This window comes from Cololabis saira, chromosome 1 (genome assembly GCF_033807715.1).
Source record: "Cololabis saira isolate AMF1-May2022 chromosome 1, fColSai1.1, whole genome shotgun sequence".
Taxonomy (NCBI): domain Eukaryota; kingdom Metazoa; phylum Chordata; class Actinopteri; order Beloniformes; family Belonidae; genus Cololabis; species Cololabis saira.
Window position 1 is genome coordinate 14,794,860 of NC_084587.1, and position 14,378 is coordinate 14,809,237.

The 14,378-nt window shown below is 41.8% G+C and overlaps 1 protein-coding gene across 2 annotated transcripts; it reads right to left on the bottom strand.

Annotated features, from left to right (window-relative positions):
• Positions 1–993: 993 nt before the first annotated feature.
• On the bottom strand, positions 994–13,243 carry zfp91 (ZFP91 zinc finger protein, atypical E3 ubiquitin ligase). 2 transcript variants are annotated; one of them, XM_061746052.1, is made up of 12 exons: positions 12,532–13,243; positions 12,117–12,154; positions 11,267–11,383; positions 10,021–10,057; positions 7,675–7,785; positions 6,491–6,571; positions 6,180–6,365; positions 5,474–5,524; positions 5,144–5,222; positions 3,174–3,288; positions 2,977–3,076; positions 994–2,888 (listed from the first exon to the last, which is right to left on the bottom strand). In XM_061746052.1, exons 1-12 carry the CDS (start codon positions 12,918–12,920, stop codon positions 1,886–1,888), a joined length of 2,307 nt encoding a protein of 768 aa, XP_061602036.1. In that variant the 5' UTR covers positions 12,921–13,243; the 3' UTR covers positions 994–1,885. The 2 variants fall into 2 exon arrangements, with proteins under 2 accessions (XP_061602036.1, XP_061601950.1); XM_061745966.1 differs by having other exon boundaries at positions 6,491–6,574.
• Between the last annotated feature and the right edge of the window lie 1,135 nt (positions 13,244–14,378).

Consider the following 14,378-nt stretch of genomic DNA (forward strand, 5'->3'; position numbering starts at 1 on the left):
ACCTTAGCGAAGGTTTTCTACCACCGGGGTTTTGTCAACGCCGTTCAACAGTGAAAATTACAGAGAAGAATCTACTGAAACGGATCCATGTGGAGGACTGTTGGCGCTTAACCACCAGGACAACCCTTACTTTTCAAAAATAGAAACCTTTTTCTATGATCCGTATCACAAATCAGCACCTGAGCTCTCCATTACATCGGTATGGAGGAGCTCGCCGAGGCGATGACCTTGGAGGGCGACGGTGATGCAGCTGGAGCGATTTGTTTTTTTGGCAGGGGTGTACAAGTCAGATGTTGAAGAAATAGCAAAGACTTTCTATATTTTCTCCTGTAACACAGTTTGACAACAGAGAAACGAGACAGGACCAGCTAAAGCATGACAGCAACATATGATGTATTATTAAAAGGAGAGGCTTCTACTGTTAATACATGTTAGTATCCAGGATTCTTTCTGAATGTTGTAACAACAAAATATGTACAAAAAATACAAGGCAAGAAAAACTAAACAGATCTTTCATTCCCATTTTATAGAGGTTTAGTGGTTATTTATATACTTATCTTTAGCGATGAAAGATGTATTTTCTGTTGGGTGTGAGGAGGGGGGATGGGGGAGGGTGATAGATGTAATACCGGGAAACAACGACTGCAATTTTCTTCGGATTCCAATTTGAGATATTCTAAAAGGTCTGAGTGTAACTACTTAATAAAAGCTAATAATAGTCATATTGTTTTATATGTGCAATGTAACTTAAAATGATGCAAATGTGTTTCAAAGAGACTCATGATGTGGTGAAAAAAGAGATTGATTTTTCACGATTTATTTCCATTGAGACTGTTCATATGAGGGGAAGAAATTGCCAGTATCGATTGATTTCAGCAACCAATACTACTGATAAAAGCTGTACTACTGCCGATCCTGCAGGAAAGGGCAAAAAAATGTGTTGGGTTTGACCCAAAATTGAGTTTCCAAGCAATAAAAGAAAAACCCTTTGGATAAATGTTAAGACATTTATTTACAATTTTATAAATGAACAGATTTTTTATTGTGTATTTGTGCTAAAAACAAACCTCATGTGAGATCGCAGATATTTTAAGTTTTCTACATAGCTTTTTGCTTTTCAAAGTGACATTACACTTCAGATGTAACGGACAAGTTAGTGATGGTGATCGCGGTGAACGTGTTCGATTCGCTACGTCAAACGTCATCTTTGAGTGATTCCAAACACGGAGGACTTCAGGAAGAAATCAGACTATACGGGTTAATATTCCTCTTTAGTCTCAAACGGTAAAGTCGACAAACAGCTGCACAAATGTCAGTGGCATGAATTTAATGACTGCTTAAATGTGAAAAGTGAGTATTTTGACTGTTTGCAGGCATATTAAGCAAGTATACCCCTTTACTTTTCCAGGGTTTTTACATATTTTTTTCTTCTTCTCTGCTTAGATATTTTAGTGTTCGCTCTTTGAATACCATCTTATAAAAAATCCAGTAAAACTCCACAGTAAATGAAACACTGTCCAGAGTTTTGAAGAGGATTTACTCACCTCAAGACACAGGAACTCTAGCGTGTTCTGCATTAATCCATTTGATAAATTAAATTATTTGATACCAAACATTAAGCATTTGATTTTTCCTGTATATTCATAAGGTGGGCTAACTTATTGCATAATAGCAACATCAATATATAAAGACAAAAACTTCTAGTTACAGGACTGTTATGTACAAAAAGCAATGACATACACAAACACGTCTTTCCCTGATACAGATGTTCTAAAAACCTACCAGTGTGATCAGTAAATAATATATCTGTGATCCTACATTTACCTCAAACTTGGCAATATGGTATATAAGGTACCCATCGTCTGCCCTGAGGACCACCGGGGTTTTACATGAGGGCCTGCTGCTGCGCGTGTCTCTCAGTGCCGTCGGCCAGAACGTCCCCCGGCCCCGCCTGCTCCCACACCACCCCGTCCTCCCCCACCACCTCGCTGGGCTGCAGGGAGCTGCCAGACGGAGAGGAGGAGGAAAGCACCGGATTGTCCAGGATGTAGCCGTCGCCGTTGGTGGCGGCCGGATCCAGGGACTGCGGCTGCGAGGACATGAGCGGGGGGCTCGGCGCGGCCGTCTGTAGGCCCTGAAGCTGCTGGGAGGCGGCCAGGATGGGGATCTGCTGGACGTGGGTCTGGGACTGGCTGACCGGCTGGAAGGTCATCTGCAGGATCTGCGTCTGCGTCCCCGGGTTCTGCTGCTGCTGGGAGCCGTACGGCTGCAGCGGCTGCAGCTGCGGCTGGTGATGCTGCGTCACCACCGAGCTGGAATGGAGGGTCAGCTGCGGCTGCTGGGTAGTCTGCACGAACTGGACGGGCATCTGGAGCTGCAGCTGCCCCTGGTGGTGGTGGTGGTCGGCCGGCGAGGGGGGGTCGATAGGGGACAGGGCGATTGTCACTGGCACCTGCATGGTGTGCAGGCTCTGGTCTTGCCCCAGTAAAACCACCTGGTGACTCACTTGCTGGCCCATGTGGCCCATCTGGGACACCTGAGCCACGTGCTGCCCGTCCGGACTCATGGGGTCTCCCTGACCGTCCGTCCCCACCTGGCTCACGTCCACGCCGCCGCCGACCGCCGGCGACGCCGTCTGGTTGGGGTTCCCCGGCAGCTCCAGCAGGGAGGCGGGGGTCGTGATGAGGGCGCCGGCGTTGGCCGCCAGCGCCTCGGCGATCAGCACCTCGGGGTGGCTCTTGGCCTTGTGCGCCACCACGCAGTCCTTCTTCTCAAACTTCTTGCCGCAGATGGAGCAGGAGAACTGATAGGTGGCGTCGGCGTCGTGCTTCTTCATGTGCCAGTTGAGAGAGGCCTTCTGTCGACACGTGAAGCCACAAATCTCACACCTATTCACACGAGAGGGACAAAGAAAAGCTCAGAACGGAGCGGGATAAATCAAGACGGCAAACAGAACGGGCTGGGAGAAGTACTGACTGCAGAGGCTTCTCTCCGGTGTGGATCATGCGGTGCACTGCCAGGTTGTGGGAGCTCTTGAAGGCTCGAGCGCAGAACTCGCATATGTAGTCTCGCTGGTCTGGAATCAATAACGAAAAAAAAAAACACTCAAATTATATTTAAATTTCCCACTCTTACATTAACGGTTTAAAGATCAAACCTCAGCGCTTGTGTACCTGTGTGGTGCTTCGCGTGGCGCAGCAGCTGCTTCTGCAGGCGGAAAAGCCTCCCGCAAGACGGGTGAGGACAGACGTACTTCTTCTTGAGTAAGTGCTGGTACTTTATATGGTGCTGGTGAGAAAACAAACAAAAACAAAAGGAATATTTTAAATATCTGACCTTTTACATGTTCCAACTTAATTTAAAGTGGACTCATCTTCCCACCAACTGATCGGGCCTATTTAACTGGAAATTAGTGATGCACCGAATGTTCGGTTATCCGAAATTGTTCGGCCGAAAATAGTTAAAAAAAACACTTTCGGTGTTCGGTGGAATAAGTGGGGAAAAAAACGAACAATTAATAATGGTGTGTTTAGATGACGCATTCAAACAGTGAACAACGTGGAGTGAGGGGCGAGCGTTGTTAAATGCAGCAAACATGTCAGCATGTCAGATTTACTTGGATGTGGGGAAAAAGCAGAGGACACGAGAAATGATCCAGGCCGAGTTGGATTTGGGAAACCGCTTGGTGATGGAGACGGTCACGGGACGCACAGCGCAGAGAAAAGGGCCCGTACTACCGATGAGTTGCGCAAACCCTCACTGTCTATGTTTGACGAGATCTTCCAAGAAAATAACCCAGATTTTTACAATTATTATACAAGGCTTCAAATTGCAGAGATCAGCCCCACCGCGACCCGATTAATTGGATTTGAACCGGAGAAAATGAAAAAGGATTATGAGAAAAAATACAATAAGTACAGTAAGAAAAATTGTGACTGGCGGGTATTTTACTGCACATTTGTTTGATTTATGCAATGGTGAAAAAATTGGCAAAGAAATTAATAACTGCAAAAGAACCATTGTTCGGTATTATTCGGTATTCTGCCAAGTGTTTATTATTATTTTCGGTTTCGGCCGCAAATTTTCATTTCGGTGCATCACTACTGGAAATGTTGAGACTGTTTATAATCTAGTGTTGATACACAAAAGTAACAATTCAGCCTGATTCAGATTTTGTCTTTTTCAAACCCAAAGTAAGAGTGAATGCTATATTTACTGCAATGACCGTCTTCAATGACTCTCTGAAGAAACTTAAATCATGACTACTGCATCAATTAATTTATGTTCAGGGATTATTAGAATAGAATAGAATATCCTTTATTTTCTCCCTCAGTGGGGAAACTTATTTGTTGCAGTACACACATATAGGGGAGGGGTAAAAGACAATAAAAAATATATAAAAAATACAAAAAATACGTATAAAATATGTATAAACAGGATATGTATAAAAATCACTTTTATGTATATACAGTATATAAAAATCACTTTTATGTATATACAGTTAAACTAAACTATTAAACTATTAAACTATTATTCAATATATTCAGTTTTTTTATATGAATTATTATTATTATTATTATTATTATTATTATCATCTTTTCAGACAAAGACAACAGTCCTCTTGTAAAAGCTCAACAATTTGGAAGTTTCCTGACTTAAAGTTGGAGCTGAACGCTGGTTTTAAATCACTGTTAAGTCCTTTTAAACGTCAAGCTACGCATTGTTGATCATTGGTGGTTAAAATCCAAGACTGCAGCACTTTTAAAAACTTCAACTCTTATGTTACAAATAGCTTCATTCACAACTGAGTCAGTGATTCAGTTCATTCCCACAAAAGGATGTTGTTCTTTTGAATGAATCGTTCACAAGCAAGTCAACGCTCTGAGTAACTGCAGCGCCGAGTAGTTGCACGTGAACTCCCATCTTACATGCAATTACATGTAATTACAGCTGACATCACACACGAGAGGGTGTTTTTGGTAATCTTGTCAAACTCACATTTTCAGATCTGAAACTGGGAATTTTCAGTTTTGTTAAATATAGAGCAAAGAGAACAGTCTGAAAAATATCAGTCTCTTTAGCACTTCAGTCTTTTTCAAATATTTCCCTTTGAAATCAGGAAAGTGGACGTTAGGAGACCGACCTGAAGGTATCGAGGATGAGCCAACACCGTCCCACATCCCTCCATTTCACAGCGCACGTACTGCACCGGCGGTTTCTTCCTGAATGAGTGAAGCAAACGGTCGCAAGGAAACCAAATATTAACCCAACCTCCAGTTCAGTCACACCTTTCACACATACAGTATATTAACTGATAAACACATCTGTAGAGAATCTCCACATTTAGAGGCCACATGGTTATCATTTCTTGTTTTTTTTTAAGGAAAGTCACCGCCTTAAAAACACCAACAAGATTATTTAAACATTGTAATTGAGTTTAGATCAGGACGCCCAACTCGGACATCGCCCTCACCGTCTCTTGGGCAGGCGTGGAGTTTTGTCGTCTTTTTTCCGTCGGCCTCTCCTAACAGACCAGAGAGAGCAGGTTTTCAGACGTTGGTTTGTTATCGCACACATGACAGTTTGATTGAAGCTGAAGTAACACAGACGGAAAGAAATAACACCCGATAAGTGTTTAAAACTGCAGGGATTCAAACTAACTTTTCTTTATTTGTGTTAGATATTGAAGTTTTTTCAAAACAATTAAATCTAAAGTCTAAATAACGTGGGAATGAATTAATTGTAATGTAATTTTTTTTCTGCACATTGATTATTTGACCACTACCTTTAAAGAAGAAGATAAACAGCGCAGTTTATGCATCGCATCAAACGATTTTACTTAAATTAATATACAGCTACAGTGACAATGGTACATTAAATACATGCCGTTGTTTTCTTTATTATTTAAAGTGTGTCATCATTTCATTGGGAGGAATGCCCAGTTTCCTGATTTCACATGTTATCCTCATCAAAAAATTTGGGGCTATAGTTTTAAAGAAGAATCTCGATGTTTTTCTTTTCAAAAAGATAAAACAATAGTTAAAAGAGCCAAATGAAGGTGCCATATTTATAAATCATTGTGGTGCTTTGTGGTCCAAAATTCGATCACAACATGCGACTAAATGGTCAAGAGCTCTGAACCGACCAACATAAAACCGGTTATCCAGAACTGCACTTACTTCCTGGGTCCATCCGGGTCTTCGGCCATTTCTTCTTCCAGCTTTACGTCCTCCTGCACGGTCTCAGTGTTGTCTGAACTTTCCACTTTTATCTCTGCGACCTCTTTTTCCTTCTTGGGTGCCTTATCTTTTTCTTTTTTCTCCTTCTGTCTTGGAGGGGCTTTGCGTTTTGGTTTGGGGGCATCCCTAAGAAGAAGAAGAAGAAGAAAAATCTGATTTAAGCAAAGAAATATGTCTGATTACCAAAAAAAAAAAGAAACAGGAATAATGCAAACATAAGTGCAACCCCTTCTCCTTTCCCAGAGACGAACCTTTCAGCTCTCGGGTCGTAGCTCTGGTCGTTTAAGTCGTCTCTAAAGGGAGCGTCTTCATCGCTGCTGAGACCCTCCTCACTGCTGAAAGAAAAGGTTTTGCTTCACTTCAATCCGTTTCAAACGTTGAAAACGGAGACGTGGAGGAACGCATTAAAGTATGCTGCTCCCTACACTGGGAACCAGCTCCAAACCAACTCCAACCTCAAGTATCTGGGTTCATGACATGATTATAAACACCATGTGAATATTCTGCATGGATCCACTTCTGGTTGCAGATGTTAGAATCATCAGCCATGATTACAACCAGTACTCGAGTTGTAAAAAAAATAAAAAAAATCAGGGGGGATGGTGGATTTTATCATATGGGGACAGATAATTTGTGCTGATTACAAATAATATAATATATTACAAATAATAGCACTGACCAAAACACCTGCAGAAATACTGCAGGAATGACATAGCAGCAGTTAAATGCAGCCTTCTGTAAGCTTTAAATATCCACTGGGCTTACATCAAATACATCAAAACACGATTCTGTCCTTCACAGGATAAGTAAAATGGATCACTGCAAAAACTCAAAATAAGAATATTTGTCCTATTTCTAGTTAAAATGTCTCATTTTAGTAAAAAAAAAATCTTATTACACTTAAAACAAGACTCATCACTGGAAAAAACAACAATTTTCACCTGTTTCAAGTAAATTTTCACTTGAAATAAGTAGAAAAATCTGCCAGTGGAACAAGATTTTTTTGCTTGTAATAAGAAGATAAATCTTGTCCCACTGGCAGATTTTTCTACTTATTTCAAGTGAAAATTTACTTGAAACAGGTGAAAATTGTAAGCTATTTTTCTGGTGATGACTCTAAATGTTGAAATAGCAGTAAAACCACATTCATTGATGAAATGACATAAGGGATGGAAAGGGGGGATGATTCTGACCGTTTTTATTTCGGGGGGGATGCCACCCCCCTCATCCCCCCTCAACTCCAGTACTGATTACGACGGCCTTTGAAACCTTTAAAAGGTCTAAAATAACTGTTGTTTTATAACTGTAGTGCTCTTAACAGCTGCCTGTGTCGGCCAGGGCACTCTTGACAAAAGTTGTTTTTTCCCCCCTTGTTAAATAAAGATTAATCACAGCATCTCCGCATGTTGAAGTGGTGCACATGAGGAGAGTTTACCTCTGACCGCGTGGTTGGTAGTTCAGATCATTAGGGTCATCCTGAAACGGCTGGTCTTCATCGTCCAGGACCTGCTGAGCTGATTCCTTGGTCTCCTCTTCTTTCTTTTCACTGAGAGAGCAGAAAGTTCAGTTAATGCTTTGAAATGAGATCAGCGTAGCGGCTACGTTGAGTTTCGAGGACTTACACCTGTGCGATTGTATCTTTACAGTTTTTTTTTTAAAGACCCACAAAAACTAGTTGGTAGTAAAGTTTCGATGGCCATTCAAACAACAGTGACAGAAAACAAGTTACTGGACATATACAGGACTGTCTCAGAAAATTAGAATATTGTGATGAAGTTCTTTATTTTCTGTAATGCAATTAAAAAAACTAAAATGTCATACATTCTGGATTCATTACAAATCAACTGAAATATTGCAAGCCTTTTATTATTTTAATATTGCTGATTATGGCTTTCAGTTTAAGATTAAGATTCCCAGAATATTCAAATTTTTTGAGATAGGATATTTGAGTTTTCTTAAACTGTAAGCCATGATCAGCAATATTAAAATAATAAAAGGCTTGCAATATTTCAGTTGATTTGTGATGAATCCAGAATGTATGACATCTTTGTTTTTGTAATTGCATTACAGAAAATCACAATATTCTAATTTTCTGAGACAGTCCTGTACGTGCATCAGGAGCTCATAAGAAGATGGTGCAAGCAGGTGAACAAGATGGTGAACAAGATGGTGCAAACGGCTGCTGAAACTGATGTGGACAGACTGGCCGAGCTTGTGAAAAAGGGAATAAAGCTACAGGCAAAACGTTGGTCCTGCCAGCAGCAAAGCTGATGCAACTGCTGCATGTTACATTTCACAACTTTGTTCCACAATAACACCTACAACAAGTAAATGCTGCAAACCGAGTGGACCGGTAGCATCTGCTTCTGTCTTTGTTGTCACACCGTGTGGTTCCCTTCTAGTGGACGTGAGAGAAATTTAAGCATCTGGTACACATGGTTCTGCACCGCAGGCTCTGCACTGATGTGGCTGAGCTGGTGGTGGAGGTATGGGTGGTGTTTCTGCTCAGCCGTGGGGGGAGATGTGGTCTGTGGTTCAGGGGGATCAGTTCCAGGAGGGACAAAGTGTCAAAAGCTGCACTAAACTTGCAATTACTTTCTCCTTATCTGCAGCAGCGCTTGGACTGGAAGAAGGGCCTGCAGCTGGACGCTGAACGCCCGTGTGTGATCAGAAAAGAGCCAATAAATACAGTAGTCAACATCTGAAGTTGATCAAAAACATGTTATGCAACAATTTTTAACATCTGTTCTTGTCTTGGGAAAACTTTGAAGCGTTTGATCCACTTGTGAAATGTTGTCCGCGGCCCCTCTGAGCTGGACAGAACCTCACAGAAGCCGATTCATGCTACAACGGCGTTCCATCACAAGTTCTCTGTTCATATGAAATCTTTCACTTATCGAAATGAAGCTTTAAGCTCATGTTTAGTCACATGAGAAACTTACAAAGCACCAACAGTTAATAAAATCTGAGCATCTTGAGCTCTTCAGCTCAGAGGACGTAACGTCCAAGATTTATTACTTCTAAATGCATTTTAGATTTTTATTAAATCAGACCACAGTTTGTATTTCACTCCAGTCCATCTTCAATATCCTCGGGACCAGAGAAAGTAGCAGTCATGAAACTTGGAAGAGTCTTTTTTTGCTGCTTTTATTAATAAGTGTGAAAAGGGTCCCAACAGATGAACCGAGGTCATTTTAACTTTGTAAGTCTGCAAAAAGTGTTCCCTGTGTTTGAGCTTCTGTTGAACGATTGCTTGTCTGCTTCTGGTTGCTGCCACCTCGTTAAAACTTCGTAGTATCCGACAATTAAATAAACTATTAAACACATGACTCTCAAAAGACGCAAAACCTGGAGAGCTCCTGGCCTCTACTTCCGCAGAACTGGATCGATACTTAAATATCTATGACCAAATAAGCAACTGTTAGAAGCAGAAGCCATGACGTCTCTTCCTTTCGCATCCATTTTCAACAAGTACTTTTTATCTTTGTTATTTTTTCTTTCAAATATACATATATACATCCCAAATATACCTCCCAAGACCTAAGCCAAGTGAATAACTTAATTTATCTGTGTTGCTTTTAAAAGCTATTATCAGACAGCATATGTGCTGAAAAACAACTCGATTATAAATTAACGCATCTGTAAAAGGTTCCGTTCACTCAAATCCAAACATGTTTATTTGGCAAAATGAGACGTTCTGCATGTGTAGATGGGAAATGAAAGTGGCCTCTTCAAGTTGCAATACAAAGGCTCAGCATGTCAGAAAGCTTACAGTACTTACACATCATACTTGTCTTCATTGTTCGCCTCTCCTTTTGCTGCGTGACAGAGAAAGAAATCACGAGGTCAAAAGAGATTAAAAACACTTCTCACCACTCTCATCGTCAAAGAAACTTGTATGTAGCATGACGACATAAAGCACTTGTTCACTGCAACCTGTTTTCAGTCTGGTCAAATGTCTGAGGTATTCTGGAGAAGGCATCATACGTGACTAAGTACTGATCCACCATCAATACAGGCAAAGTGATAAAAGAAAAAAAAAAGAAGATGCATTTCCATCACGGTTCTGGCACAAATCTCAAGCAATATTTAAAAATAAAACCCAATGGAAACTCAATTAGCTGTGACTTCTATAAAGTGATATTACGCCATTATACTAATGGACATCCAGAAACCTCTTTGACTTTCAGCTGATTCATTTGAGTCAGTCATTCTTACTACTAAAAAAAGCCCCTCGAAGCCCATGAATTTGGCCACATTTAGTGAATTTGTAGGACGACGCCATCCTTAGATACTGTCCACGATTTCAAGGATGATTAGTGGATTCAAACTTTAGGATAACTAACAATTTCTGTTGAATCATGTGAGGTAATAATTCCTTATTGCACTTGTTCAATGTGAGAAAGATGTTATTTATATTTTTTAATTTGTGTGGGAATAAAAACACGACATGTAAGAGTAAAAACCGACCAAGGCCACTTTCATATGTCGACCTAAATCAGTTACATAGCAGATCTGTGTCAAAGCGACCGCAGTCAGATCAGTCATGTTGCATTTCCTCGAACTTTAACGTCATAGAAGTGAGACAAACTTTATGGTTCTGCGCCGGTCGAAGCGAAACGCTGCAATATTGAATCACGGTGGATAATGTCGGTGCAGTGACTCAATGGAAAGTAAGTGAAATTTTATACTTTCAGTTGCGACTGCAAGTACTACCAAGTTGCTAGACAAACGCGTGAAGCATCCATGTTTGCCTCTGTAAACGCCACGTAGTACGTGATGTTGTGTTTTCCTCTGCACATCCGTGTCACTTCAGGCCCACATACCCTTCACATTCAAGTTTGATGAAAGTCGCTTTGAAATGATAACGTGAAAGGCTGATAATGTATTTCTATTCACAATTTCAAGAGTGATGGAAATGCACCTACTGACGGTTTTAGACAACTATAGATGTTTCAGTCCATTGTTTTTGTGACTTATTGGCCAAACAGTGAAACACAGCAGCACATGGACAACGGGTTGCTCACCAGCTGGATTCTCCATTCCAGGTTCGGTCTTACACACGGGCTTGGCGGACCCACGGACGGCCCTTCCAGCCGGGGGTTTGACACCAACCTGAGCCGGGGTGCGCCTGGAGGAAAGGACTGGAACGAGAGAATAAAAGCACATGATCAAACACTGAAAAAGGACATACACACCCGTGATTGAAGTAAATGTATGTATGTAAGGTGCAAGACATTAACCCTTGTGCTGTCTTCGGGTGAAGGGAGGGTGAAGGGAAGAAGGAAGAAAAGAAGGAAGGAAGGAAGGAAGGAAAGAAGGAAGGAAGGGAGAAAAGAAGGAAGGAAGGAAGGGAAAAAGGATGGAAGGAAGAATGAAAAGAAGGAAGGGAGAAAAGAAAGAAGAAAGGAAAGAAGGGAGGAAAGAAAGATGGAAGGAAAAAAAGGAAGTGAGGAAAGAAGAAAGGAAGGAAAGGGGGAGGAAATAAGGAAGGGAGAAAAGAAGGAAGGAAGGAAAAAAAGAAGGAAGGGAGGAAATAAGGAAGGAAGGAAGGAAAAAAGGAAGGAAGGAAGGAAGGGAGGAAAGAAGGATGGAAAGAAAAAAAGAAGGAAGGAAGGAAGGAAGGGAGAAAAGAAAGAAGGAAGGAAAAAAAGAAGGAAGGAAAGAAATAAGGAAGGAAGGAAGGAAGGAAAAAAGGAAGGAAGGAAGGAAGGAAGGGAGGGAGGAAAGAAGGATGGAAAGAAAGAAAGAATGTACGAGGGGAGAAAAGAAGGAAGGAAGGAAGGAAGGAAGGAAGGAAGGAACGAACAAACAGGAGAATTAGGTCATTTTGACCCAAAGACAGCACAAGGGTTAAGGTCTTTGTTACTTCATTACCTTGAACATCCGTCGCAGGTTTCTTGGGGTCTTCAGGGCTAAAGAAAGGATAGGAACATTAGACTGATATACTTGCCATTTCCCTCTAGAGATACATCAGTGACCAGAACTTGAATAACATTCAGAATCTGACATTGAAGAAGTGAATTGAAGAAGTGAATAAACGTGTGAATAAAAGTGTGAGCAAGAGCCGACTGACTCTGACATTGAAGAAGTGAATAAAAGTGTGAGCATCTTCTCTGCCAGGTGAGTTTTCACTCCACCCATGTATCACCAGAAAGGGGACGAGCCCGGCTGAAGGCGTGCTTTGCTTTTTGACAGGACCAAACCCGCGCACACACCTTTAAAGACCCATAACAAACAAGTGCATGCTTTAGCAGCCTAGTATCGGTGAGTACCGGCTGATCAGACTCACTCCGCTGCCTGCGGGGACTCTCCGTCCCCGGTCTCCCCCGGGGCATCCGCATGTCTCCTCCGCCGGGAGCTGCAAACTTTCCTCCGCCTGGCCGCGCCGCTGTCCGGGCTCGGCTCGTCCTCGTCCTCGTCCTCGTCGCTCCTGGAGTCCTTCAGCCAGGCCGGTACCGCCCTGGTGGACCTGTCCCTCAACACCCGACCCGAGGTCAGCGGGCTGGCCGCGGCGCCGTTAACCTCCGTAGTGGAAGCTGCGGCGGAGCGAGGTCGGCCGGCTGCCCGCTCTCGGAGCGCCCTCCGCGGGGCACCGGCCGTACTGGAGACCGCGGTCTCCCCCGCGGCCTTGTCCTCCGCCGGCTCCTCGGCTGTATTTACATCCGCGGATCGGTCCATCCCCGCGGTCCAGCACCTTAAAATCCTCTTTAAGTCGAGCGGTTTCACATGGAAAGTGGGAAAAAACAGAGCAAATCTGCTTTAAAGACGGTATGATTGCAGGCGGCCCGAGTCCCACAGTGATGCATTTTCTGCTGGCTTTCGACGAGAATTAGAAGAATATATTTATTGGTTAGAAACTTGAAACTTTTCTTAATTATCTATTCAGCAATAAACCGATATAATTTTAAAGAAGCAGACACTATTTTCTCGTTCTTAAAGCCATAGTAAACGTACTTATTCGCCCGGGCCTAGAGCGCAACCATTTTGTGCGCTTTGTTGCGTCTCCTTTAAGCCAAATATAAACTTGACGCTACGTCCAAGAGCGCATGCGCGCTCTAACCGATCTAACAACCGTCTGGATTTCCCTTCACGCCGTTCACACCGTAGACATGTATACATAGACGCCTCATCGGCCGCCATCTTGGACCGGTCATCCTACCCATACCACAGCATACCACAGTGTTGAAGATGCCAGAGCACTGTGCCGCGTATTCCTGTACAGATCGGCGAACATATGCGACCAGGGATAAAAAATTAAAACAAAATAAAATAACAAATCTAAAAATAAGGCAACACCACATTTTGCCAAACTCACCTCTCTTGACCTGCAGAACGGGAGCATGAGAAAGAAGCTCTACAAAGCAGTCCTCTTTGGAGATCATTATATCATGTAGTCATGTTTTTACATGTATTTGTGTGTATTATTTGTATATATATATATATATATATATATATATATATATATATATATATATATAGGGGGGATGAGGATGGCATCCCCCCCTGAAATAAAAACGGTCAAAATCATCCCCCCTGTAAAACTGCCATCCCCCCTTTCCATCCCTTATGTGATTTCATCAATGAATGTGTTATTACTGCTATTTCAACATTTAGAGTCATCACCAGAAAAATAACACCAGAAAAATAACTTATTTGACAATTTTCACCTGTTTCAAGTACATTTTCACTTGAAATAAGTAGATCTGCCAGTGGGACAAGATTTATCTTCTTATTACAAGCAAAAAAATCTTGTTCCACTGGCAGATTTTTCTACTTATTTCAAGTGAAAATCTACTTGAAACAGGTGAACATTTTAGTTTTTTCCAGTGATGTCTTGTTTTAAGTGTAATGAGATTTTTTTACTAAAATTAGACATTTTAACTAGAAATAAGACAAATATTCTTGTTAAGATTTTGAGTTTTTGCAGTGATCCATTTTACTTATCCTGTGAAGGACAGAATCATATTGATGAGTTCAGAAAACTGTTTTTATTTTTCTGTTTTGATGTATTAGATGTAAGCCCAGTGGATATTTAAATCTTACAGAAGGCTGCATTTAACTGCTGCTATGTCATATCTGCAGGGTTTCTGCAGGTGTTTTGGTCAGTGCTATTATTTGTAATATATTATATTATTT